This window comes from Lactuca saligna, chromosome 6 (genome assembly GCF_052625555.1).
Source record: "Lactuca saligna cultivar CGN05327 chromosome 6, ASM5262555v1, whole genome shotgun sequence".
Classification (NCBI taxonomy): Eukaryota; Viridiplantae; Streptophyta; class Magnoliopsida; order Asterales; family Asteraceae; genus Lactuca; species Lactuca saligna.
In genome coordinates this window covers 12,824,136-12,850,714 of record NC_136422.1, presented here as the reverse complement: position 1 = coordinate 12,850,714, position 26,579 = coordinate 12,824,136, and the positions used below count along the sequence as shown (strand labels likewise).

Here is a 26,579-nt window from a genome sequence, read left to right as displayed (position 1 = left end):
TCGATCAATCACTAACACTACACTCAGGGTAAAATGACTCTTTTACCCTTGGTCAAAGTTAACTTACTCAGGGCTGACTCGCCGAGTCGGGATACCCAACTCGTCGAGTCCTAGACTCTCCTCTCAACTCTTACACGCTGATACTCGTCGAGTGTGGCATCGACTCGACGAGTACCCTCTGGATCCAAGAACTCAGATGATCTTCATCCGACTCGCCGAGTCGGATGAACAGACTCGACGAGTTGTTCTTGATCCCCAAGAAGATTGCCTTGGACTCGCCGAGTTGTATGAACAAACTCGCCGAGTCCCTCCATCACTGAGTCTACTCTCAACTCGCTGAGTCCACTCCCTAACACACCTCGTCCACTCGACACTGAAGAAACTGAAGAACTCGGGACTCGCGACCTGACTCGTCGAGTCGTTCTTCCGACTCGCCGAGTCGCCGCCATGCAACAGATTTTTACTCGATTTCTCTTGAATCCAACACATGCAAATGATAGATCTAGGTCCAATAAGCTGTATTATCACGTAAAGTTTCCAACTTTACGTGCACAACCACATGAATAAGGGAATTAAGACTAAAAGATGCACAACAAGAGTAGATCCATGGCTAATATGCAATGTAACTCCAAAAAGACAGTAGATCTGGGCTCTACAACACCCCAACACTCAGATCCAAAGGTATTTCGACTTATTAACACATTCATGCAAACATAAAGCTTGGAACAAACATCAAATAGCCCTTAAAAGAGCTCTAATGGAAGTTTAAGCATATAACCAGAAGGGGAACTCCGAAAATACCTCAATAAGCTCAGATTTAACCTTGGATCTTTGCACCACAACTTGTTTCCTTGCTTCCTTCTTCTTCTCCTTCTTCACACCTTCACAAAATGGAGCTAAATCACTTCTAAGCTCACAAATGGAAGGATTAGGGTTTCTCACAGAGCTCTCAGGGTGATAGTGGCGAGAATGAGGCTATAATACGGTTTAAATAGTGGGCAAACTCGGGGATTTAGGGTTTCATCCAGACGGACGAACTCGCCGAGTCCAGGATATGGACTCGCCGAGTCGCCGGCTCCCGCGTGCACAAAATGCGCGACCCAACTCGGCGAGTCAGGCTAGAACTCGCCGAGTCCCTCTTGAAAACTTAGACAATTGACAATTTATTAACATACCGAGAACGGGTCGTTACAAAGAGTATTATACACGGTGAGAATCTTTCTTGGCCTTCTTTCTGTCATATCTAAAGCTGCTTTAGTAGTAGCACTTTCTAGAAAGTATGGGAAACGCCTTGCTTGTTACACACTCGCCCTTTTATGCTTAACAAGTGATTGCTTTTTTGCTAGCACAAGTAAGTTCCCAAATGCAAGAATTATCAATCTAATTTCATTTTCATATTAAGTCTTTTTCATAACTTTTATAGGTTTTTTGCCAAGTTCTTTTTCTATGTATGCAATTTCTCTCTCTTCAGCATTGTTTCTTTTTGGGATGCATGTCATGGTTGTTGCTGTTGCAGCAACTAGAGTTATTATTGGTTGGCAATCTTCAGTCCTTGCTTTTCTTCCAGTAACAGTCTACTCTCTTCTTTGAAAATTCAAAAGGGCATTTATATCAGGGGCATTTATGTCAATTACACTTTTGGTACATAATCTTTAATAAAAAAAGTAGTTTCTAACTCTCTGCTTCGAATTATTACAACTTTTCATTTTTTGCACCTAAGTTTCTCTCTTTCCTTTTTCTCATGACAAGTTTACATTTTACAAGACTTTACCTTGGGTTTCAATAATTACAAAGAGCTCTACATTTAACTGTATAAACATGTAGTAGAATACAAGTTCTAAGATTTCTAACATGACCCGAAATTACCATCAAAATATTAAATATTTGCAACAAATAAATTAAAAATTGAAACTAACTTAGCATCTAACTATATATACACATGTGTTAAGAGTTCTTGAAAAGTGTTTGTCTTCGATCATGCACGTCATAATGCTGCCATCAATGTTGACCTTGTAACCTCACATTTCATCTTTGCAGCTTTTCCACTACCACGGAAGTATGAATAAACTTGGTGCATATCAATAACAAACCACATACATTGAAATTAAAGAAAAAAGGGGAAGATCATGATCTGATCAGAAGATGAAGATCAATATTTCAAACCTGAATAACCCAGATGTTGATTGCTGTTTCAATGAAAAATAGTCCAAATCCAATGAGGTAGATACCATGAAAATGAAGCCGGATGATGAACATATAATGTTGAATAAGTGTTTTCTTTTAAATATTACTACGTACCCCAAAAAAGTATAACCCTGGAATTCCTAATATGATGTAGATAACAGCACATAGCCAGATGGTCATTTAGTGTACCTCATTTAGTGAAACTTACCTTCCTTAAAGCAACAATCTTTGTAGTTTCAAGGTCTCGAGCTCTGTACACGCTGTTGTAAGTCCCCTGTATTTTACAATTCCTTTTATAGATTGCATGCATTCATATAAACCAACCAAAAGCCCTTTATTACATTGTTTCTTATTTGCAGCTGACAGAAGCATTTGGGAACTTCTATGGAAGCTCAAAACAGGGAACCAGCAATGATAAATCTCGTACTGCTGTTCATGACAACTGCATCAAGTATATATCACCATTCTTACTTTTTTTTTCTAATTTAATTTATTCTTCTTAATTTTAATGTAGTTGCTATCTTATTGTAGGCACACATAGGTTTTCTCTTTGGTAACTCAATTTTACCCATTTGAGGAGATAAGTTTGTTATTATTTTTTGCTTTTTTCCTTTCTGAGTGTGGATATGGAAACTTCATGCACAATTTTATTATAATTATTTTCCAGGTCATATGAATGATTAAATGTCGACACTCGACATGCACCTGAATTCTATATTTTTTGGTGCTTGTAGAGTGTCATGTATTGATTGATTAATAGTTTGGTTGAACACAAGTCACATGATACTTCATGCATATTTTAGATCATATTAAATTGTTAATGGTTCAGTTTAGAATTCAAGCGATGTCTAATGTTTAATGATCAATTTCACAGGTGATGACCTTACATGTGACAATGCAAATCTTGAAGGTGAATCAAGGTCACGCATAATTCTTGGTAGATAGGTCAAAGGAATTGTCACGGAGCAGGTTGTTATAATGCTTCACCTGTTCAAAATAGCAATTTACTCTCTTTATTTTGTTTATTGTAACATTATATATTGTAAGAAGTAGAATTGTATGACATTAAATTTTATGCAATGGATTGTATTTTTTTTTTATATGGTATTTTATTTCTATTATGAGACATTAAATGCAAATTTAATTTAAAAATTAATAAATATATAAATATATATATTTTTAAAACATTTAAATTTACGATACGCAAAAATGTGTGTCATCTTCATTTATGACATGGCCTTTCTTGACAGGGGTTTTAATGATACGCATTGTGTGTCATTAACACGCGCGTCGTAAGGTTACGACACGCGAATGCGTGTCGTCTTCCTTTATGACAGGGCCTTCCTTGATACGCATTGCGTGATGTAAACGCGCGTCGTAATTGCACGTCGTAAATGCGCGTCGTCTCTCTTTATGACAGGGCCTTCCTTGATGCGCATTTGCGCGTCGTCTGAGCCTTTTACGACGCGCAATGAGCGTCGTAAAAGGCTGTTTTTCTAGTAGTGACATATAATCACGTACATAATGTCATGCACACATACATATAAGGTTACCATGGACTCTCTCCATGGTCTTCACTTGGAATGTCATGGGCTACCCCATGGTCTTATATCCACGAGCCATGGGCTCTTCCCATGGTCTTGCCAAGTACCCTTGCTCTTCCCATGGTCTTCACATAATTCACATATAGATCAAATATCAATCATTACATATTCCATGACTAAACATTTCATATTAATTAATTGGTTAACCTTGGTGCCTTCGACTTATGAGTATAGTGAGAAGACTCACCTCAAATACTCAATGATAGCTAACTAGGTCCTGGCTTCGAGAATCAGCTCTAGTCAATTCCTAAACAGAAGTAATTCCTTGAATACATCTAAACAATGCCCCAAAACTCCTTTATAGGTCAAACTTTGTCAAAAACTAAAGTTAAAGGTCAAAGTCAACTGTCCGAGTTGACCCAACTCGCCGAGTTGTACTTCAACTCGTTGAGTTTCTCCATTAACTGCAAAGATCGGGAAAACTTTTATCAACTCGCTGAGTTCACTAATGAACTCACCGAATTAGCCATAAATCATTAAGTTGTTTCCCTCAAATCTAGGAACTCCAAATCTCATATCTCCTTCGAAATGATGTCTAGAAGGGTAAAGTTTCCAACTTTACCCTTAGGAATCATCCAAAGTGAGTCAAACCCAAACCCTAGACTCATTAGAGTGAGGCTTGACTCATTAAGCCCTTAAATTCTCAAAACAAAGTCCCAAAATGCAGATCTAGCATCCAAAGGCTGGAAAATTGCGTAAAGTTTCCAAATTTACGCCCATGCATGCTAAAAGAAACCCTAGGGCTCAATATGGGTTTAATAAAGGACTTATTTCATAAATGGGACCTAGGACCTAATAAAGTTTGCAACTTTAAGTGAAATGAGGCCATAAAATGAATAGATCTAACATGACAACCCCTAGAACATTCAACTTCTTGGATAACTCAACCATGAGCCCAAAATCAAGATAAAACCCCAAAACAAAGACATCTAAACAATAACAAAGCAAGGTATAAACTTGATACCTCCAAATGATTGAAATGAGTTGGGAGATTCTGGATCTAAGTCTTCCCTCCAAGCTTTGCACCTTCAACTTCAAAGATTCTCCAAAAGTGTGCAAAATAACAACACTTAAGGCCCTCCACAAGCTTACACACTCACAAGGACGATGATACACGCTTTTAAGGTTTTATGGGCATAGGAGGTTGGTAAGGAGGCCAACCAAGAGACTTAAGGCCTTTAAATAAGGTGCAACACTCTAAAAATTAGAATTTCCTTCCCAGCCGCCAACTCGCCAAATTGGTTCATTAATTCATGCGGCCAAAGTCCAATCAACACATCGAGTTGAAGCTTTCAACTCGCCTATTCCAACAGGAAAAATCAACAATTTAGGGGAATAAATTCATACTAGAACCAAGCGTTACAACATACCCGAACTTGACGTTACAATTTTAATATGATTTTTATAATTTTTTTGTAAATATATAATTTAATTAAATATTATAAAAACTAAAGAAAAAAATACCAATTTTTAGCTATTGGCAAATCAGAGAATGAGAGAGAGTGCAGTGAAGTGGAACCGTGTGAGGCTTAACCTCCCCAAGGGTGTCTTTTCCTACCAACTCAGCTTCAAGCACAGTTCAGTTTCTTGTGCTTTATCCGGCCTTAGAAACAGAAAGTCAAAGGTTCCATTTGTAACATTTGTTACAGGTTGTTGATATATTGTGGGAGCAATTTTTTTAGACTATCTCATTTTTACTAAGGTTATCGCCAATGCATTAAGCTCATATGAATTCAAGAGATTAACACATACATTTTACTCGCTATACAACTTTACTTATTAAACTTTACACTCCATTAAATTTTATACAATTTAACAGATTGTCGCATCATTTATCATTTTCTTTTAATTTATTGTTATTTTTTAAATAATTAATTAGCATGAACGTAAAAATTAAAAATTACAGTTAAAATTAGCATTAATTAAAAAATAGAAATTACAAATATGAAATAAAATTTAATTTTTGTGTGTGTATATATATATATATATATATATATATATATATATATATATATATATATATATATATATATATATATATATATATATATATATATGTGTGTGTGTATGTTTGTGTTGTGTGTGTGTTTAGAGTTCAATGGGGATTTAAGCTCTTTTCTATTGAATCCTTGTGATTATCAGACAATAGGCATATTAAGTTTATGAGATTAAACTCTTCATTAAAACTTTCAATAGAGATGACGTAACAAACCTCAAAGAGCCTCTATTTTTACGAATATTATTCTAAACATCCTGTTTTTCACAAAGAACCAATTCAAACTCGTCCATTTTTAACCCGTACCAAAATAATTAAACATATATAAAATTTAGAATAAATTACACGAATAGTCCCTATGGTTTAGGGTAATTTGCACGTTTGATCCCTAATTTATTTTTTTAACTCGAAAAGTCCTTACTATTTGTTTTTTTTACGCGTTTGGTCCTTGTATTACTTAAAAAGACTATTACTTAAATAGGAAAAATGATAGGTATGTAAGGTAAGGTGATAGGGGTGGGGTTGGGGTGTATTTATTTAAATAAATTAAAAAATCAATGGTAAAATAGTTTTTTAGGTAAGTCAGGGACCAAACACGTAACAAAAGCAAACAGTATGGACCTTCCGATTTAGAAAAATAATTTATGGATCAAACACGCAAATCACTCTAAACCATAGGTACCATTCGTGTAATTTACTCTAAAATTTAAAATTTTATTATGTTTTGAGAAAGTCTCGTCTTCTATAAATGGACGAACACCCGTTGCCCTTCTTCCAAAGTTCCTTCCTCATAAAACTCACTTCATTCACTAATATAATGGAGTTCCTCCGCTTCTTATCCTTTCTTTCTGTGAGTATTCATTCACCTCTGTTATGTTACCTTGTTAAATTTGTTTCTGAAACACGTACAACCATGCATGCATGCAGTGTACGAGTATATCGATTGCATGCACACGTTCTAAACATATATAATTATACCTATTTTATTTAATTAACATTTTCATTTGTATATATATTTTGCTCAGTTGGCAATGGTTGTAACCCATGCAGCTGTAGCTCCTGAAACATACTGGAAATCTGAGTTGCCAAACACTCCTATGCCCAAAGCCTTCACCGATCTCCTTAACGACGGTTGGTAATTCAGTTCATACATAAAATATTTCATTTTCTCATGCTTAAATTATATCTAAATTAACATGCATTTTTGCTATTATATATCTTCTTCCTCTATGATCATCGGAAGATAAGAGCACCGATGTCCAGGTAGGCGTTGGCAAAGGCGGCGTATCTGTCCATGCCCCTGGCACAAACGTTGGTGTCGGAAAAGGCGGCGTATCCGTCCATGCCCCTGGTACAAACGTCGGCGTCGGCAAAGGCGGCGTATCTGTTCATGCCCCTGGCACCACCGTCGGCGTCGGTAAAGGTGGTGATGTATCCGTTCATGCACCAAAACCGAAACCAAAATCAAAACCAGAAGGGGACTGTGAGAAGGTGTACGTCGGAAAAGGAGGTGTAGTCGTTCGCTGTCACCACAAAGGCAAACCTACAAACGTACACGTGTCACCGTTTTCCTACAAGTATGCTGCTAACGATGATCAACTAAAAGACGATCCAAATGTCGCTCTTTTCTTCCTCCAAAAGGATTTGCATCGAGGCAACTCCATGAACTTACATTTCACCAAAACATCCACTCAATCTTCAAATTTCTTGCCTCGTAAAGTCGCAGACACGATACCCTTTTCATCGGAAAAGCTCCCGGAGCTGTACACCCGTTTCGCCGTCAAACCTGACACCGTAGAGTCCGAATCAATGAAGAAGACGATCACCGAGTGTGAGGAAAAGCCCATGGAAGGTGAGAAGAAGCTCTGTGCTACTTCATTAGAGGCCATGGTCGACTTCAGCACATCGGAGTTGGGGAAAAACGTTAAGGCGATATCAACAGAGGTAAACTCTGATAAAAAACGTACTACTCCGTTGAAGTACACCATCGAAGGAGCGAAGAAAGTGACAGCTGCTACTCGAGCGGTGGTTTGCCACAAACAGAGCTACCCGTATGCGGTTTTCTATTGTCACAAAACCACCACCACGGAGGCGTATGTGGTGTCTCTGGTCGGAGAAGATGGTACAAAAGGTAAAGCAGTTGCTGTGTGTCATACAGACACTGCAAAATGGAACCCTAAGCATCTGGCGTTTAGGGTTTTGAAAGTGAAACCGGGGACTACTCCGGTTTGTCATTTCCTACCTGAAGATCATGTCGTTTGGGTACCTTACTGATGACATGACATATACGGTGATATAAAGATAGAATAATGCCCTTTTTGTATGATTGGTATTTTAGGGCTTGTAATTTACATTAGATCATATACCATTGATACGTATACTATCATTATGAGATTGTTTATGATCATATATATCTTTGTATTTGTTTTATGGGTGTTTATAATGTTATATAAATTAATAAGAGTATTATATGTTTGATGATCGGTGTAGTTATATTCATATTTCTGAATTTGTTAGATTATAGATTCGGTTAATTTCAAACATTTGCTTACTCCGATGATCAATTAATTAATTATAACTGGGTACGTAGGCAATAATTATAACCAAAAATTTCATCACAAAATAGTTAATTTGTTTATGAGGACAATTTTTCCTCGTGAAATTAAATTGTTCACGAAACAGTTGCATAAGCTCCATCGCAAAAATGCTATATATTATCATATCCTAGGTGGAAAACTTTTCGTGTGGAAAACAGAAATGCCTAAAAATTAATATTTCATTACAAATTAATTATATAATAATATCAGGATTTGGTTAGATGGGTACATTATATTATCTAATTGTAACCTGTAAATCATAAAATCTCTAACACAAGATCATATAGATGTGGTTGAAGTGAGTTAAAATAGAAGTCTCCTAAGAGCATCCATAATAAGTTTTTTTTTCTTGCCACATAGCACTAATTCAATAACCCAAAAACCTCAAATTACCTTCCACTATATGTAGTAAAGTTTTTTTCACAAAGGGTATTAAGACTCGTAACAAAATGAAAAACCTATGTAATTTAATAAACATTGCTATACCTTATTATGAAAAAACTTAATATATAGAGCTTTTCAATTGACAATGAAGTTAAAAACTATTTTGTGAAAAAATCTCACTACAGTTTGATTGACCTAGAGGAACCATTCAGAACAAATCCAACCTCTAAACGGCTATCTAATCATACCTTATCAAATAGCCCTTTAAAGTTTCAAGAGCTTAATTATATGACCCAAATATACTAAACAATAAAGCTCCTACTTTGAATGCTCTAATTTTACGAAACCGTCTTCAATAACTATTATGAATAATAATGATTATATCATTTTCTGAATAAAAACAATGAATATGGTTTTACCTATTTTACCCCTAAAACTTGTACTTTATACGTTTAGTTGACAATGACCAAAATAGACCATTTCAGAAAGTTCTTTTCGGCCCTACATGACTAAATTTCAAGTCCTCTTTTCAAATTACACTAAAATTATGCCAAAAGAGCTCATTTGAGTTCTTACAAGCTTAGAACTTTTAGTAGCTCACAAAATGGCATTGTCTTTTGAGTTCTTACTTACATATGTTTTAAAAAAAAAATTCAAAGCTCTTATATTTCTTTCCCACCAAAGTTTTTAAAAACCAACAATGGCAACATTCCCTTACATTAATTATCGTTTCTTTAATTGTTTATCTTATACAGCTTCCTACACCCAAATTACATTATCTTACACTACTGACTACCCCAATTGGTTGATTCTTTTCTGCATGCAGCATGATCATGATCTCCATCTTTCTCACAATAAAAGGTATTTGTAAAAAAAATCTTGTAAATAAACTTGTCATGTCCTGTGAAAAAAACTTAATTTTTTGGAAGGAAAAAAAAAAAATGTTAAGTTCCTCATATTTAACAAACCATTAATGGTTCTAAAGATCCCCATGTTCTTCCACACTTCAATTTCACCATCAATGGAACTGAAACAAATTAACATCAACCACATTAATCAAAAGAAAACTAACATATTTACCAAAATAATAATAATAATAATAATCTAGGGTTTCAGGGGACCCACCTAGAAGTGAGGCAGCGTTTTCCATGCTCAACTTTAGCAGCAATCCAGCTTCATTCACAACAGATGGATCAGCTTCCATTATTAATTCATCATGTACCTGAAGAGCATTAAAGATTACAAAATGTCCAACATATATATACCCTTCAGCCATCTTTTCTTTCAATATAATAATTTAACTTTTATGAAAATATGATGAAGTATAACAATCTTAGAATTTGACCTGCAGAAGGATTCTACAACGACCCTTAAGCATATGGAATCTTTCAGCAAATTGGATGCTATTGCTAGGTGTTGACTTGTCAACACCTTCACCTTCACCTATCACAGCATGTATAGTTATCATTGCAACTTTTATTATATCAGCTGCAGATCCCTACAAAAACATCAACAGTTTATAAATTAATATAAATTACTAAAATGAAGAAAATAAAATATTGTACCTGACAAATGGAATTCACAGCCTGTCTCTGAGCTTTTGATTTTTCTTCACTGTTTCCAAACTTAATTTTCGCCAAAAACCGCTTCCTTCCCATCAAAGTTTCCACATAACTATACAACAAACACCAATAACATATATAAAATTAGTAAGTCAATAAGTAAATAATAAATTATTGATTATATCTTACCCTTTTTTATGGCAGATTGCAACAGCTTCTTTAAGCCAAGAAGCAACACCAGGGAAAGATCTTTTGAAACTCTGAATTTTGTCTCTAGCATCATCTGGACTGCATTCCAGCTGTTCAGCAAGTGAATTTGCACCCATTCCATATAAAATCCCATAAATCAATCTTTTTGTTTGATCTCGCTCTTTGGGACCCACTAAAGACTCTTCTTTTCCTGACCATTTTGCAGTGATAATGTTGAACACATCACCAAGAGGCTTTGTCAGAAGATCAATCAGTGATTGGTCTTTAGAAAAATGGGCCATTAATCTCAGTTCTATCTGAGAATAATCTGCAGTTACTAATAACCAGTTTTCCTGCATGAAAAAATATATTATATTTTATACATTAACGAATTGAATATAATTATCAGAACAAAATAAATACTGACCTGAGTTGGAATGAAGAAATCACGAGGATTTACTTTGTAGAGTTCCATGTCTGAATCATCGCCTTCTTTTTCATTGCTATCTATCTTGAATTCAACCATATGCTCGACACACTAGAAGAAATATTTATAAGAAAAACAAAAAAGAAAAAGTAAATAAATAAGAAGAAGAGAAGATACTGCGGGGCCCACCTGAAGATTGGGATCCTCCATGGATAACCTTCCTGTTGCTGTTGAAGTTTGGAGCCAATGTCCATGAAGTGTATATCTTTGAGTCTTCATAGATAACTTAGAAAGTGAACAAATGGAACCCAATGTACAGTTTAAAAGCTTGGCTAATGTCCGATGTTCTTTAATAACAGGAACAATAGGATGCTCAAACCTTAAAACCAAAGTAACAAACAAATAATCATCATCTCTTTATTTAATAAGTTGTTACGCTAAAAAAAATTTAAAAATGTACCTTAATAATTCTAAACAATGTTTGTCAGTACTGGGGTGTTGTTTCCCTTTATACCCTTCCCGAACTGGCAGCTTTAACCGGTTGTACAACACATCTGCAATATCTGCTGACGTGTACAAAGAAAACCTCGTACCCGCCAATTTGTAAGCTTCATTTTCAAGAGATCTCAGTTTTTTACCAATCACAAGACGCGATTGTATACACCCCTCCATGTCGACACCTATTCCGGAAACTTCCATATCAGAAAGAACATTCACTAATGGCATCTCGATCGTTACTAATGGTTCTAGAAGCTTCTCGGATGTTAGTAGCTTCAAGAGAACCGATGACAAAGCTCGTGTTTGAGCTGCGCGCTTACAGCAACCGTTGTGCGCAGCTCTTCGCATCTGATTTTTCCACCGACCGTTTTGATTTGCGGATGCTGCCACCTCACTAGATAACCTTTTTTTCACTTCTTTTTCCAAATTAGGGTTTGAGCTTCTTTCTTCATCGGGCCAAAGAATCCAGACTACAACACATAAGTCGATAGCATCTTTTACATGAACTGGAGAGAACATATAGTGGCTTCCATTAACGAGCTCCAAAGTTTTCTTTGACTGAATCATGCTCCCGAATTTCTGAATTGAAACAGCGGGTAACTTCAACACCTGATTTTGAATTTTCAAATTCCATGTGATTTTTCGGACTTGTGTTTTTCCCATTATCATACCAACTCTACTCCATCTTTGCTTTGCCATCTCAAGCTCACCTTCTGGAGATGAAATATTATTAGGGTTTTTGTTTCTCTTTGTGTTGGATGAAAATAAATCCTTGGGAACATTGATATAGTAAACAGGAGAATCTTCCCAGCAGATTGCGAATCCAAGTAATTCAAAAGGAGCAATCGAGTGGAACTCAGATCTTTTTGTGAAGTGAATGTCAAAAAAGAATTCATTTGTGGAGTCCCACATATCCAAGAAAGAATCAAATCCACCATGAATGTTAACAGCACTCATGGGACCTTTTTCCGTATTACCAACACCTACATCTGCTCTCTCATGCTCTTTTTGAGTAGAAATAACTTCATTTGCACTTGATTTACTTAAGGTGGTATCATCCGAGTTTTCTTCGGTTTTTAACTTGGTATTATGTTGGGAATCACTTTCTTTAACAGAAGGTGTTGTTGATTTGGGTAGAGAAAAGTGAGGAACATCAACTCCAAGAGCTTTAAAAGCTGAAAAGGCAGCATCCCTTGCTTCTTCAGCTTTTTCCAGGATAATCTTTCGTGCACCATTCTTTATCTTTTTAGCGACTCCCAATTGAATACGCCTTTGTAATGAGTTATCTGTTTTAAACAGGAAATGCAATAATGTATTGTCAGAAAACAAAAACAAGTATAGACTATATAGATCATAGATGATAACTTGAACTTGTTAGTAGTACATTCACATTGAAAACTTTACCTTGTGCATCCCATGATGAAGATTCAAAAACTGCTTTTGCAATTTCAGGAATGGATGCTTCAGCAATTGCTTGGGTAGTACGCAAGCCAGATTTGTAAAGTGCCCTAGCTCTACAACCCTACAAACATTCATACAATCATGAATGTAAAGAGGTTAATTTCAAATCAAATTTAGAAAACTAATAGGAATCTACATCAAACCTTGACAAATGGAATGGTGGTAAGCTCAGCAATCTCAGCTCTTACACCAAATGAAACACGGTTTTGGAACTTGGAAACCAGGGACTCAAGATCATGCCAACCGAGTCTTTCACAAAAGACTGAAACCATAGATGCAAACCTTCCAGCATTTTCTTGTAAAGATTGAACCATTCCACGTGCCACCTTAAAAGCTTCACAAACCTCTGTCACAGGTGCTTCCTTCATATTCATCCACAAACAGTGCAAAAAAGATGAGTATTAAAGAAACAGACTGGAGATTGTGTTGAGAAGATGATTAGCAACCTGTACAAGTCTTGAGAGGATGAGTGCAACATAGAATCTCTTAGAGACACGAAGCATTTGATCATCTGTAAGGGTGTTATTGGTTGAAACACCAAGTCCTTTTATATCACGCCTTGATCTATCTGAAGTGCGAGTTGGAGCTCCATGAGCCATTCGCATCAAAAACGGTTCTTTCACTCCAACACGATTACCAACAGACTGCAATTCATCAATGGAAAAAGAAAGAGTTCAAGTGTAATGAAACCTCGTATTGATCAATCTCATAAAATGAAACCCACAAACACATTTAGAAATCATGAACTTTAAAGCATTGATACTGCATGCTTGTAAATGTACAAGTATAAATAGAGACTGAAACATACATCACAAACTATTACTTTCAATTATTGTTGAATTGGAAGTAAACTTACTTGATCTAGTGCAGGTAATTGCATGAATCTTTCATAGTACAATTCCCAATCTGGCTCAACATCAACATTAGTTGGTGTTACCAAGTAAACCAAATGCAAGTCTGATGCAAGAACAAATCCTTCTCTTGCCCTTGAAAGGTCATCCAGCACAATCTACAAACAATGTATTTAAAGTATTAGAAAGAGAAAGAAAATCCAAGGAACCAAATAGCTATACCACTAAACATAAGTGAGAATTAAATAAAAGAAATAAATTGTCAAAAGACTTACAAGTGACTCCTCAGGACAAAGAGAGCTTCCAAAACAAGCATGGCCAAGAGGTGTGGTACTATATAACTTGGTATCTTCACTCCACTCAAGAAACTTCCTATGACACAGCCACATGAGAGAATCTTTTGCTGATTTTACAACGTCTTCAAATGGTTGTGTTGAATTCAGAAGAGTGCATCTAACGTATCGATGGATATCATTAGCAGTTTGAACAATTCCACCAGCAACAACTTCTAAGATTGCATGCGTCATTCCATTCTTATCTTCTGACAAACAAGAATGCAATGGTGGACATGAGTCACCAATGAGTGCCACAATTCTTTTCACTTCTTCAGGCTTGCATATTAGCACCTATGTTCACATTCACAAACACTCAAGTAATTTATCATAAACTGAAAAAGATTCCATCCTACATACAAAACAAGAATATACATACACTTTCTCCTTTTGTATCAATTCCGGTGCGACCCGCCCGCCCAGACATTTGTCTGTATCTTGTCCCATCTAAAAAATCACGACCAATACGAGGTTGTCTGAAGATAACTCTTCTTGCAGGAAGATTCACTCCAGCTGCTAATGTTGATGTGGCAGTTAACACACGTACTAGACCTTTACGATAGCAGTTTTCAACAATTTCTCTTTCTTCAATCTGTAAGTAATAATCAGAAATGAAATTTCTCAAAAGCTTCAAATTTCAACTTGTATGAACGTATGAAACTGACAATTGCTGAATGAAAAGTTAAAGAGTGTATTTGTGGGGAATGATAGTGATAGTATACATACTGTAAGACCAGCATGGTGATAGGCAACACCTGAAGAAAGTGTTTCAGATAACACAGGATCTAATCCAGCTGGAGATTTTTTCAATGCATCAATGGCAGAAGCAATATCAGGATATTCACTTTCACCATTGAAGGTGTTGAAAGGGAATTGCTTAAGGTACTTTGCAACATGTCTAGCAGTTGACTCACATCCTTTACGACTTGAACAAAAGATCAACACTGAATGACCCTCTTGGACAACCTAAATACAATATGCAATGTATAAAGTATAAACATTCAGTTCAGGTTCATAACTTATAAGAATTTATATATATCAAACAATGTACCTCATTGCATAATTCTATGATATGATCAGGATCTTTACCACCAAGATCAGATCTTTTTGAGATTGTTTTGACAAGATCCATCTTTTTGTTATAAATTGAGTTTCCAACTTTGATATACTCCTCAAGTGGAACAGGTCGGAAATCTGTCTGGTATAAAGCTGCCTGAAGCCAATCAGCAACTGCATTGACATTAGGTAAAGTGGCACTCATTCCAACAATTTGAAGACCATGAGTGGGGTCACTTTTCCCACTGCTTGACCCTGAACTTTCTCCACTTGAAAACTCCACCCTGCCTTCACCAGCTCCATACCTAAGCTTTGTCAACATAAGTTCCAACAGATACCCCCTGTGCTGATCTCCAACCTGCCAGACAACATGATTAAAAGAATATATTTTTTGCATCATAATGTTCAAAGATAACAAATTCAAAGTACCATGTGAAGTTCATCAATTACTATGATCCCAACTTCTGACAAACGCCCCTCTTCCAGCAATCTATTGAGTAGTGAATTTGCCTTCTCAATTGTGCAAACAGCAACAGATGTATCTTTAGGAAGTGTTCCACCACCTTGGCTTCCATAGTAACTGCGAACATGCTTGCCAAGTGGTTCCAGTAAGGCTTCAAGATGTTCTGCCTGCATCACTTACATACAAATAATGAACTTCAAGAACATAAATACAATTTCTGAACAAAATAAGATGCAGAAACACTCAGACCTTCTCTGTACAAATTGACACATAAGGAAGAACAAGAATTGCCACTTTTCTTGTTGACAACACTCTACGTAACATCAGGATTTCTGCAACGAAACTTTTCCCAGCACTATGCCAGAAAAGACAAATGGTTATGAAAAAGTGATTAAGTAGAAAAGATTTAGCATAAATCTTAAGATAATAAGTACCTTGTAGATGCACAATACACAAGGTTCCTTTTTTGTAACACCCCATCCACCTGTAGGCAGTCCACCTGGAAAACGAAAACTCAATTAAACATTGAATTAAAAGTAAAAGAAACTAGAAAAAATACAGATAGTCAAAAGGGGTAGAAAAGTAAAAGTACCTGCCATGGATACAATTTTGATATTCCCCGTTTCTTATATGTTATGCATAACTCAGAAGGGAGCCAATTGCTAATATCCAAACGATCATTGGGAGGCATGGAACTTGATGGGGTACTTTCCACACTGTTAAGAAAGTTTAAATTACAAGTTTTGATGTCTGTAGATGGTGTATCAGATGTTTTATCATCATTAGGTTGATTCAATACTTCAGCTCTCCTTTTGGTAATTACACAACTCGAAGTTGTTGTCTCTTGCAATTTAGACAAAGATTGAATTTGGTTGCAAGAGGTAGTGCTCATATCCATGGTTGTTATTAGGTTCTTATCAGCTATACAACACTCAACAAGTCTGTCCATATTTTTTACAATGCCATGGCTTGAAGTATCCACAGCCATATTTTTGTCTTCAGAAGAAAAATCAAAATGTTTCACGGGTAATGGGGACACCTCTTTGTCCATAGAATTACCATTCTGTCCTTTAGATTCTTCAACAGCTTGTTCAGGAAGACCTTTTTTATTATGATATGACATATCATCAGCCACCTGGATTGCCTCTCTCCAGAATGTGTCTCCTGGTGAAAAGATGGAGCTTCCACGCATTGACTGAGGAGTTTTTTCAGCTCCAACTTTGACTTCTGCCAGGTTTGGTGTATTGCATGATTTCACATCAACAGATTCTATAGATGTTTTATTGCATTTTCTCAAGCTAAATTGATGCACTGGATTGGGTTGATTCTCATTATAACCAAGAGTTTCACCCTCCTCATGACTTAAATGTCTCTTCTTAATCGATTTATCTTCCAAATCTAGCATACATGGATTACCCTGCCTTTTATTTGTATTAACTTTTGTGGTTGGAAGTTCACTGCATCAGTAAAAGATTAGAATGAAACACTTGATGATAAAACTCATTGCAAAACCAATAGACAGAAACATTTATATAATAGATCTTTTGACAGTTAAAGAGTGTGAATACACCAGAAGTAACTTACTTACCTACAATAAAATGACAAAAAATTAGCTGCAAACTGTTGTAATTCGGGGTTCTCCACCTCATGCATAGATTCTGAAGACTTAGAGTTATGCCCTTTGCTAGATGATATAGTTTCCACATCTTCATTTCTTAAAGAAGAATCAATCTCTGATGTAAGGTTTCTTTTCACTTGATCTTGTCTATCAGATGACCCACAAGCTGTGGGTAAAGTCCTATGAGGGCGAATTTCATTTTTTGGTGAAGACACTAGATAGCTGGATAAAGAGCCTTTACCACTAGGAGACCCTTCAAGTGAGAGTTTTGCATTTTGTTCAACTATTCCCGATTTTAAAGCAGGTGAAACAAGCTTGTTGTTCTTCTTCTTTGAAGAAAAGAACTGCACATAGTAATCATGTCAGCAAAATATGCCAAATTTTGGATGTTTGGAAATACAAAGCAAAGAGTATTCTTCCATACAAACAAAAATTGAAAAGCAGACAGATTGAATAAGATACCTCTCAATCATACTCAGAGCCCGATATACATAACTTATAAAAGAAGATGCACCAACAGGACGTGTAAGTGTGTAATGTTTCTTGTATTGATATGGAAATTTTTTACAGCATCCACCAATAGTATGAATGTGTATAAAATGTAGAGTACTTGGAAAACACTGTGTGTTCATAAGGTGGAACAAAAAGAGTCCAACATACTGCACACTTCAGTGTTGATCAACGAAACTGGGCATCTTTAAATTGAATACCAAACCTTTTAAAATCTTGGGATTGGGAAAAGAGAAATACCAATTACCAAGAAACCGGATTTTTCTTTTGTTTTTATTAAAATCTAATTGATACTGCAAGTGCTTATAAATACCACCCTCATTTGGCATAAATACTAAGAACTGTTACATTCTGTTTGTACTAAAGTTCAACAAGCGTTTTTATGGTTTTATAAAACAGGAAAGAACCATGGTCTATATACCCATCTGCTGATATGAACTGATGTGCTGCGGTTTGGAGATTCATGTTGCATTGCAAAGACAACTTCAAATTGATAAAGCATATAAAGTTTAAATTGGTTCATCATCCACTAAGGAAGAGCAAGGAAAATAAGAACAAATAATCGTCGCTGATATTATCAAGATTGGATTAAACAAGTCCAGTCTCCTAAAAAGGTACGAATTCTTTAGCTATTGAAATTTAAAATATCCTAAAGATTTGTTCTCAGAAATAACCTAGCTGCAGCGGATGTTAATTGTCGTCAGTGTGGTTGACTGCATAAAATATTTTCATAAAGAAGATGGGGAGAGGTTGGGGGAGAACGATTAAGACGAACCTGATCAACGCGGGAGCGTGAGGAACCACCTGACGCCATTTTACAAGATTTTTCAGAGAATTTGATGCGATTGAACCCTAGTTCATTTATAGGTCGTCCTATAACGGTTCATACTTCATAGGATTCATTTGAATCTCAAATGAAGACCGCGAATTCTTGCAATGCTCATAGAGTCATAAAGGGATTATTTGAAAAAAACAGTAAATAGGTAGTGTGGACTGTAGAGTCTTTGTTACCTATTTAAATTGAATTGATTATAATAGATTTTAGTTTTTCTTATTAAATTATTATATTTTCAAACAAAGATATTCACAAAATAACCAAATAATTATTGACCAATTAAGTTAATAAGCTAACTTTTCCAAATTTACCAAAATAATCATTTATGTACTTTTTAAAATATTGTATTTGTTTATCTAATTTCGTTTTAAAATATCTTATAAATTGTTGAGATTTGATATAAAGAGTTTTATGACATTTCGAAATACCTTAATATGGTGTCTACATTACAAACCTATTTTATGATACCATATTCTAAAAAGTCTTAAATAAATAATTTGAAATCTGAAACTTTAATAACATAAACGGGATTAGATATTCTAAGATACGAAAATAATGCTTCAAAATTATTTTTTGAAGCATTACATACAAATAAACATATCTAATGTTTTTTGAAGAAAATATTAAAAAATTATCGTTATTGTTTTATACAAGTGTTTGGTGCAAATTAAATAAAATTACAAGTTATATAATTTGTAATTCGAAATGGTCTCTTTTTGGAGTCGAAGGTCATTTTAGTAACTTCCGAAAAGTTGGATTATTAGCTTAAATGGTTGATAATTATGTGGTTATCATAATTAATATTTTTTTTAATACGAGCAGTAAATCACATCACTAATAATATACCAATATGATGGTTAAATTTAAACAAATAGTGGCCATAAAAACCATAAACGGCGTAGTAGATTTATGGATCTTTTTTTTAGTTTCGTTTTTTTAACAAACCATATATCAAATATTTATTTTTCTTTATCAAATTGCATTTGCAAATAATAAACTTAGCCTTTTATATAGATACACTTTTAAGGCATATAAATAGAAACTTTAGAGTTTCAATTGCTTTTAAACTCATATTTTATAAATTTCAAGTTTTAAACTATGTTTAAACGGTCCATTGAGCAACTTTTGCTACAAGTAAATGTAATTATCATTCATGAATTGACAATAGTGACAACCAATCTTAACCCATGATAATTCAAATAAAAAAATGTCATGGTTTAATTAATGTTTTTACAATAAAGGTAATTTTGTATTTATCTATTCTACGTGAATTACTATGATTTAATGTTTATTGAATTATTTTAAATACTGATACATGTAAATGAAGATATTTTGAAGATTGACATGAATCAATAGACCATTTTCAAAAACATGACCTCGTATAAGATGATGATATAGAGATTTAATGATTTATTACCAAAGTAGCTTAGGCCCTTATATACTTGTCTTTTGTGTTTGTGTCTTTATTGCAATAATTTCCATCTATTTCCATACTAAAACCGAAATGTATCAAAGTTTATGGTTTATTCTATACAGAAAATATTAATATGGACAGTTTTAAATATAAATTTCCTAAAAGTTTTAACTTTATATTCGTGATTCACATATGAATAACCATTGTGTACATCAAAAAATCATTGGATATTATAAATTTATTATACACAGTGAACATCAGAGATTAAACATCATGATGATAATTATTAGATATCAACAACAAAAACTCACATCTAACAAGATAACATGTGGTTGTTGACAATGCACATTTGTATTTTTAGATGAAGTACACAGACCGTTCACATGTCAATGACTCAATAACCAACCAAAAGTAACGATTTGATATTGTAAGTTTGTTGTACACAACAGTCATTTACATGTGAATATTGAATTTCAATGGTTGGCATGTTAATTGTTCATTTGTGAAATGATCAACTACGATATCCAATCTGCTATTTATTGTACATTGGTCATTCACATGGGTGGATGTAAAAAGTGGGTATATTGGTAATTAACTCAAGAATTACGCTCTTGGAAATAAATATATTTCACTCTTACAAAAATGCACACTTGTTATTTGACAATTCGCATATAAAACACCAACTCATCACAACAACAAATACATAACAAGCAAAGCAAGCAACATTATTTATTATTTTGTATTATTATTGCATGTCTAATGAAATTTTGTATGGTGTAATAACAAGATGTTGATTAAAATTCTTTTCCTTCATACCAACTTTTCCCAGTTGAAAAGATGAAGCATGATTGATGTGATCGTAGCTAGATTTATCTTCACAATCAATAATGCAAGACACCGAGTTATCACCACATGATTTACTTAAGGCCATATCATTATCATTAGATGATTTTTCCCCCTTCATTACCTCACTTCTTGAGTATATATCGCCTCCTTCCACAGAAAAGTGAGGAACATCAACTCCAAGAGCCTTATAAGCTGAAAAAGCAGCAGCCCTTGCTTCATCAGCTTTTTCAAGGACAATTTTGCGGGCCCCATTCATTATCTTTTTAGCCACTCCCAGTTGAATAAGCCTTTGTGCCAACTTATCTGAAGGTTCAAAAATGGCTTTAACAACTTCAGGTATGGATGCTTCAGCAATTGCTTGGGGTGTACGCAATCCAGCTTTATAAAGTGCCCTTGCTCTAAAACCCTACAAAACATTCGTACAATCATATTAATAAACAAATAAAAAGTAATTTCAAATCAAACTTAGAAAAAAAAAAAAAAAGTAAAAAGAATCCAAACCTTGACAAATGGAATGGTTGTAAGCTCAGCAATCTCAGCTTTTACACCAAATGAGACACGATTTTGGAACTTGGAAATCAAGTTTTCTAAATCATGCCAACCAAGTCTTTCACAAAAGACTGAAACCATAGATGCAAATCTTCCAGCATTTTCTTGCAATGATTGAACCATTCCACGTGCCACCTTGAAACCTTCACAAACCTCCATCACAGGTGCTTCCTTCATAATTCATATTCATTCAAAAACAGTGCAAAAAAGATGAATGAAAAATGAAAAAGAATCAAGAATCAAGATGCAAGATTGTGTTGAGAAGATGATTAGCAATTTAGCATTAGAAACCTGTATGAGTCTTGACAAGATGAGTGCAACATAGAATCTCTTACACACACGAAGCATTTGATCATCTGTAAGGATGTTATTGGTTGACACTGACACCCCAAGTCCTTTCAAATCATGCCTTGATCTTTCTGAAGTGCGGATTGTAGCTCCATGAGCCATTCTCCTCAAAAATGCTTCTTGCACTCCAACACGGTTTCCAACACACTGCAACAAGGACAAGGGCCCACCCGTTATATAAATCTCACCCAAAAACACATAAAAAACAACAAGCTTACTTGATCAAGAACAGGGAGCTGCATGAATCTTTCATAGTACAATTCCCAATCTGGCTCAACATCAACATTAGTTGGTGTTACCAAGTATAACAAGTGTAAATCTGATGAGAGTACAAATCCTGCTCTCGCCCTTGAAAGGTCATCCAAAACAATCTGCAAACAATATATAATATTTTTTAATTAATAGATGTTCGAGTTAAATAAGAGAAATGTATATTTTTTGTCAGAATGCGTTGCATACAAGTGACTCCTCAGGACAAAGAGAGCTGCCAAAAGAAGCAAAGCCAAGAGGTGTGGAACTGTATAACTTAGTATCTTCACTCCATTCAAGAAACTTTCTATGACAAAGCCACTTGAGAGAATCTTTTGCTGATTTTACAACATCTTCAAATGGTTGTGTTGAATTCAGAAGAGTGCATTTAACATATCGATGGATATCATTAGCAGTTTGAACAATTCCACCAGCAACACCTTCCAAAATGGCATGTGTCATTCCATTCTTGTCTTCTGACAAACAAGAACGCAATGGTGGACACGACTCATGAATCACTTCCATAATTTTTTTCACTTCTTCAGGTTTGCATATTAACACCTAATTTCACAAACACACGAGTAAGCAGCAAGTAGTAACATGCTTGTAAGTACAAAAAGTCAAAAAGTCAACATACACTTTCTCCTTTCGTATCGATTCCGGTGCGACCCGCCCGCCCGGACATTTGTCTGTATCTTGTCCCATCTAAAAAATCACGACCAATACGAGGTTGTCTGAAGATAACTCTTCTTGCAGGAAGATTCACTCCAGCTGCTAATGTTGATGTGGCAGTTAACACACGTACTAGACCTTTACGATAGCAGTTTTCAACAATTTCTCTTTCTTCAATCTGTAAGTAATAATCAGAAATGAAATTTCTCAAAAGCTTCAAAATCTAACCTAAGTAATAATGGGAAAAAGAGTGTATACATACTGTGAGACCAGCATGGTGATAGGCAACACCTGAAGAAAGTGTTTCAGATAACACAGGATCTAATCCAGCTGGAGATTTTTTCAATGCATCAATGGCAGAAGCAATATCAGGATATTCACTTTCACCATTGAAGGTGTTGAAAGGGAATTGCTTAAGGTACTTTGCAACATGTCTAGCAGTTGACTCACATCCTTTACGACTTGAACAAAAGATCAACACTGAATGACCCTCTTGGACAACCTAAATACAATATGCAATGTATAAAGTATAAACATTCAGTTCAGGTTCATAACTTATAAGAATTTATATATATCAAACAATGTACCTCATTGCATAATTCTATGATATGATCAGGATCTTTACCACCAAGATCAGATCTTTTTGAGATTGTTTTGACAAGATCCATCTTTTTGTTATAAATTGAGTTTCCAACTTTGATATACTCCTCAAGTGGAACAGGTCGGAAATCTGTCTGGTATAAAGCTGCCTGAAAAACTAATTTTATTTCAATAACAAGATATAAAGCATTCAACCACTTAATAAGGTAGTGTTTTCAGATTCTTGATATGCATCATGACCAATGTTTTCTACAACTTACTTGAAGCCAATCAGCAACAGCACTGACATTGGGCAAGGTGGCACTCATCCCAATAATTTGAAGATCATGAGTGGGGTCACCAGCTCCATACCGAAGTTTTGTCAGCATAAGTTCCAAGAGATAGCCCCTGTGCTGATCTCCAACCTGCCAAACAAATTGATTAAAAGAATGTATTTTTTGCATCATAATGTTCGAAGATACCAAATTCAAAGTACCATGTGAAGTTCATCAATTACTATGATCCCAACTTCTGACAAACGCCTCTCTTCCAACAATCTGTTGAGTAGGGAATTTGCCTTCTCGATTGTGCAAACAGCTACAGAGGTATCTTTAGGAAGTGTGCCACCACTTTGGCTTCCATAATAACTACAAACACGTGCACCAATTGGTTCAAGTAAGGCTTCAAGATGTGCTGTCTGCATCACTTAAAGACTAATAATCAAGTTTAAGGACATACATACAACTCTTAACAAATACAATGCACAAGTAAGCCAATAGTCGCACCTTCTCTGTACAAATTGACACATAAGGAAGAACAAGAATTGCCACTTTTCTTGTTGACAGCACTCTACGTAACATCAAGATTTCTGCAACAAAACTTTTCCCAGCACTATGCCAAAAAAATGGTTATGAAAAAGTGTTTAAGTAGAAAAGATTTAGCACGAATCTTAAGATAAGTACCTTGTAGATGCACAATACACAAGGTTCCTTTTTTGTAACACCCCATCCACTTGAAGGCAGTCCACCTGGAAAAAGAAGACTGAATTGAACTTTGAAGTAAATGACTATAATATCAGGACTTAGGTGATTCAGGTTCTCGTTGTGTAACAGAGGCAAACACCTTGTTATATTCCTTCAAGGAGTAATAACATAAGCAGAAAAGGGTGATCAAAAGGACTAGGAAATTACCTGCCAAGGATACAGTTTTGATATACCCTTTCTCTTATATGTATTGCATAACTCTGAAGGGAGCCAATTCCCAATATCCAAACAATCATTAGAAGTCACGCAGCTTGATGAGGTACTTTCTACACTTTTAAGAATGTTCACATTACAAGTTCTGATGTCTGTACTTGGTGTATTAGATGTTCTGTTATGATTAGGTTGATTCAATACATCATTTTCAGATCCTTTGGATTCTTCAACAACCTTTTCAGGAAGATCTTCATTATGATAGGACATATCATCAACCACCTGGATTGCCTCTTTCCAGAACGCGTCTCCTGGTGAAAAAATGGAGCTTCCATGCATTGACTGAGGAGTTTTTTCAGCTCCAACTTTGACTTCTGACAGGTTTGGTGTATTGCATGATGTCACATCAACAGCTTCCATAGATGTTCTAATGCATTTCCTCAAGCTCAATTCATGCACGGAATTGTTACCACCAACATTAGTCTGCAAGATAAGGAAACCACATTATTCAAAGAAAGTGTAGTGAAGCTGCAAAATAGTTGTTATGACATGGTCTACCTCTTTGGAATTGTGAGACAATTCTCCGTATTTAGAGATATGGTCAGATGAACGAAAACTACTTAAAGGCCTCTTCTTGATCGATTTGTCTTCCAAATCTAGCACAGATGGACTCCCCTGTCTGTTATTTGAAGAATTACACTGCAGACCTCCAACATGTTCATTTCTTAAAGAGGATTCTATCTCTGATATCAGGTTTCTTCTTACTTGATCTTGCCTATGACAACCATTTTCATTTTGTGAAACCGCTAGATATCTGGATGAAGAAAGCTTATCCCTAGGAGACCCTTCAAATGAAAGTTTTGATTGTTGTTCAAGTTCAACTAACCCTGGTTTTAAAAGAGGTGATACAAACTTATGCTTCTTCTTTGAACAGTAGAACTGCACATAGTAATAAATTCAGCAGCACATGCCAAAAATTGGACGTTAGGGAAATCAAAGAAAAGTGTATTCTTCCTTTTTAATGTACTAATATGCACATAAACTGAAATTGAAAAGCAGACAGCTTAAATAAAGATGGCTATGAATCATGCTCAAAGTCCACTATATATAACTTATACAAACAGATGCCTCAAAGTTCAATACAGAATGAAACTATAAGAAGAAAAAAGGTCACTGAGCTGAAATGGTGTGCCAGGTGTACAAAAAATGTTGAAACCAACACATGCAACTTTTTGCTTATAAAATATAACTATGTACAATACATGTAAAAAAAAATGTGTACTCGCGAGGTAGAGCAAATAGAGGCAAAACCAACAAAGTGCATACTTTGGTGTTGTCAACAAAACCAGGAATTGGCTATCAAACCTTTTGTCAAGTTCGGGGTTTTAGAAAAAGAAATACCAATTATGAAGTAAGCTGATTTCTTCTTTTACTTTTATGAACAGCTAATCAAAACTATTAAGTGACTATCTATACAGCCCCCATTCTGCATAAGTAAAGCACACCAAGCTTTAGTTTCCATGGTTCTGTTACTTCTGTAGAACAGGGAAAAACCATGGTCGATAGATTCAGCTGCTGATATGGACTGGTGTGCTTCTGTTTGGAGATACATGTTGTGTTGCATAGATAATTTTAAATTAATATGAGCATACTGCGTACCAAGCTTAAAATTCTCAATATTCACTGGCGAAAGGGCAATAAAGATAAGAGCAAATCTGAATAGCTCGCATTTTCAAAATTGGATGAAACAAAATCAATCTTCTAACAGGGCTATAAACTTTTTAACTTATGAAATTTAAATTACCCAGAAGATCCATTCTAAATTTAACCTAATTGCTGCGGATATTAGTTGTCGTTAGTGTGTTGGACTGCCATCGAATATTTCATAGAAAATATGGCTTTGGGGAGATTGACGATTGGGGGAGAGCGATTAAAACAAACCTGATCAACGCGGGAGCATGAGGCACCTGACGCCATTTTTGCAAGATTTTGGAGAGAAATTCAGGCGACTGAGCGTCTGAGCCCTAGTTCATTTGTATGCCATCGTCGAACAGTTCAAATGATTCATTTGAATCTCAAATGAAGACCGCCAATTCTTGCATTTTGCTCCAGCCTCCAACTATCTCCGCGTTGCATTGTATAAATTATAAAACTCCTCTGAC

At 35.3% G+C, this 26,579-nt stretch overlaps 3 protein-coding genes across 4 annotated transcripts; 1 reads left to right on the top strand and 2 right to left on the bottom strand.

Annotated features, from left to right (window-relative positions):
• The first annotated feature begins 6,540 nt into the window (after positions 1-6,540).
• On the top strand, positions 6,541-8,265 carry LOC145001486 (BURP domain protein RD22-like). Of its 2 annotated transcripts, none has more exons than XM_078960859.1 (3): positions 6,541-6,634; positions 6,810-6,915; positions 7,028-8,265. In XM_078960859.1, exons 1-3 carry the CDS (start codon positions 6,602-6,604, stop codon positions 8,056-8,058), a joined length of 1,170 nt encoding a protein of 389 aa, XP_078816985.1. In that variant the 5' UTR covers positions 6,541-6,601; the 3' UTR covers positions 8,059-8,265. The 2 variants fall into 2 exon arrangements, with proteins under 2 accessions (XP_078816985.1, XP_078816986.1); XM_078960860.1 differs by having other exon boundaries at positions 6,543-6,634; positions 6,835-6,915.
• Positions 8,266-9,391: 1,126 nt separating this feature from the next.
• LOC145000523 (MUS308 and mammalian DNA polymerase-like protein) lies at positions 9,392-18,700 on the bottom strand. Its single transcript, XM_078959764.1, has 22 exons — positions 18,508-18,700; positions 17,193-17,566; positions 16,197-17,061; positions 16,039-16,103; positions 15,854-15,959; positions 15,571-15,771; positions 15,137-15,499; positions 14,812-15,051; positions 14,465-14,677; positions 14,029-14,379; positions 13,759-13,911; positions 13,349-13,546; positions 13,046-13,264; positions 12,846-12,963; positions 11,404-12,727; positions 11,133-11,322; positions 10,944-11,054; positions 10,517-10,869; positions 10,331-10,439; positions 10,111-10,263; positions 9,891-9,987; positions 9,392-9,792 (listed from the first exon to the last, which is right to left on the bottom strand). The coding sequence occupies exons 1-22, from the start codon at positions 18,544-18,546 to the stop codon at positions 9,725-9,727; spliced, it is 5,910 nt and encodes a 1,969-aa protein (XP_078815890.1). The 5' UTR covers positions 18,547-18,700; the 3' UTR covers positions 9,392-9,724.
• Positions 18,701-20,592: 1,892 nt separating this feature from the next.
• LOC145000981 (helicase and polymerase-containing protein TEBICHI-like) lies at positions 20,593-26,579 on the bottom strand. The gene is made up of 15 exons (XM_078960295.1): positions 26,359-26,579; positions 24,976-25,356; positions 24,415-24,900; positions 24,187-24,251; positions 24,010-24,115; positions 23,721-23,921; positions 23,506-23,649; positions 23,233-23,394; positions 22,908-23,147; positions 22,611-22,823; positions 22,184-22,534; positions 21,943-22,095; positions 21,668-21,871; positions 21,329-21,547; positions 20,593-21,233 (listed from the first exon to the last, which is right to left on the bottom strand). Exons 1-15 carry the CDS (start codon positions 26,392-26,394, stop codon positions 20,727-20,729), a joined length of 3,468 nt encoding a protein of 1,155 aa, XP_078816421.1. The 5' UTR covers positions 26,395-26,579; the 3' UTR covers positions 20,593-20,726.

What these genes read in the sequence shown, in the direction of transcription:
- LOC145001486 (XM_078960859.1), top strand. Translation starts at nt 6,602, where the DNA reads ATGGAGTTCCTCCGCTTCTTATCCTTTCTTTCT. An exon ending in GCTTCTTATCCTTTCTTTCT is followed by an intron (nt 6,635 to 6,809) that starts GTGAGTATTCAT and finishes TATTTTGCTCAG; the next exon opens with TTGGCAATGGTTGTAACCCA. An exon ending in CACCGATCTCCTTAACGACG is followed by an intron (nt 6,916 to 7,027) that starts GTTGGTAATTCA and finishes GATCATCGGAAG; the next exon opens with ATAAGAGCACCGATGTCCAG.
- LOC145000523 (XM_078959764.1), bottom strand. Translation starts at nt 18,546, where the DNA reads ATGGCGTCAGGTGGTTCCTCACGCTCCCGCGTTGATCAG. An exon ending in CATTGTTTAGAATTATTAAG is followed by an intron (nt 11,323 to 11,403) that starts GTACATTTTTAA and finishes TTTGGTTTTAAG; the next exon opens with GTTTGAGCATCCTATTGTTC. An exon ending in AAACGCTGCCTCACTTCTAG is followed by an intron (nt 9,793 to 9,890) that starts GTGGGTCCCCTG and finishes AATTTGTTTCAG; the next exon opens with TTCCATTGATGGTGAAATTG.
- LOC145000981 (XM_078960295.1), bottom strand. Translation starts at nt 26,394, where the DNA reads ATGGCGTCAGGTGCCTCATGCTCCCGCGTTGATCAG. An exon ending in TGTCTCACAATTCCAAAGAG is followed by an intron (nt 24,901 to 24,975) that starts GTAGACCATGTC and finishes CTTATCTTGCAG; the next exon opens with ACTAATGTTGGTGGTAACAA. An exon ending in TTTGTCCTGAGGAGTCACTT is followed by an intron (nt 22,096 to 22,183) that starts GTATGCAACGCA and finishes TATTGTTTGCAG; the next exon opens with ATTGTTTTGGATGACCTTTC.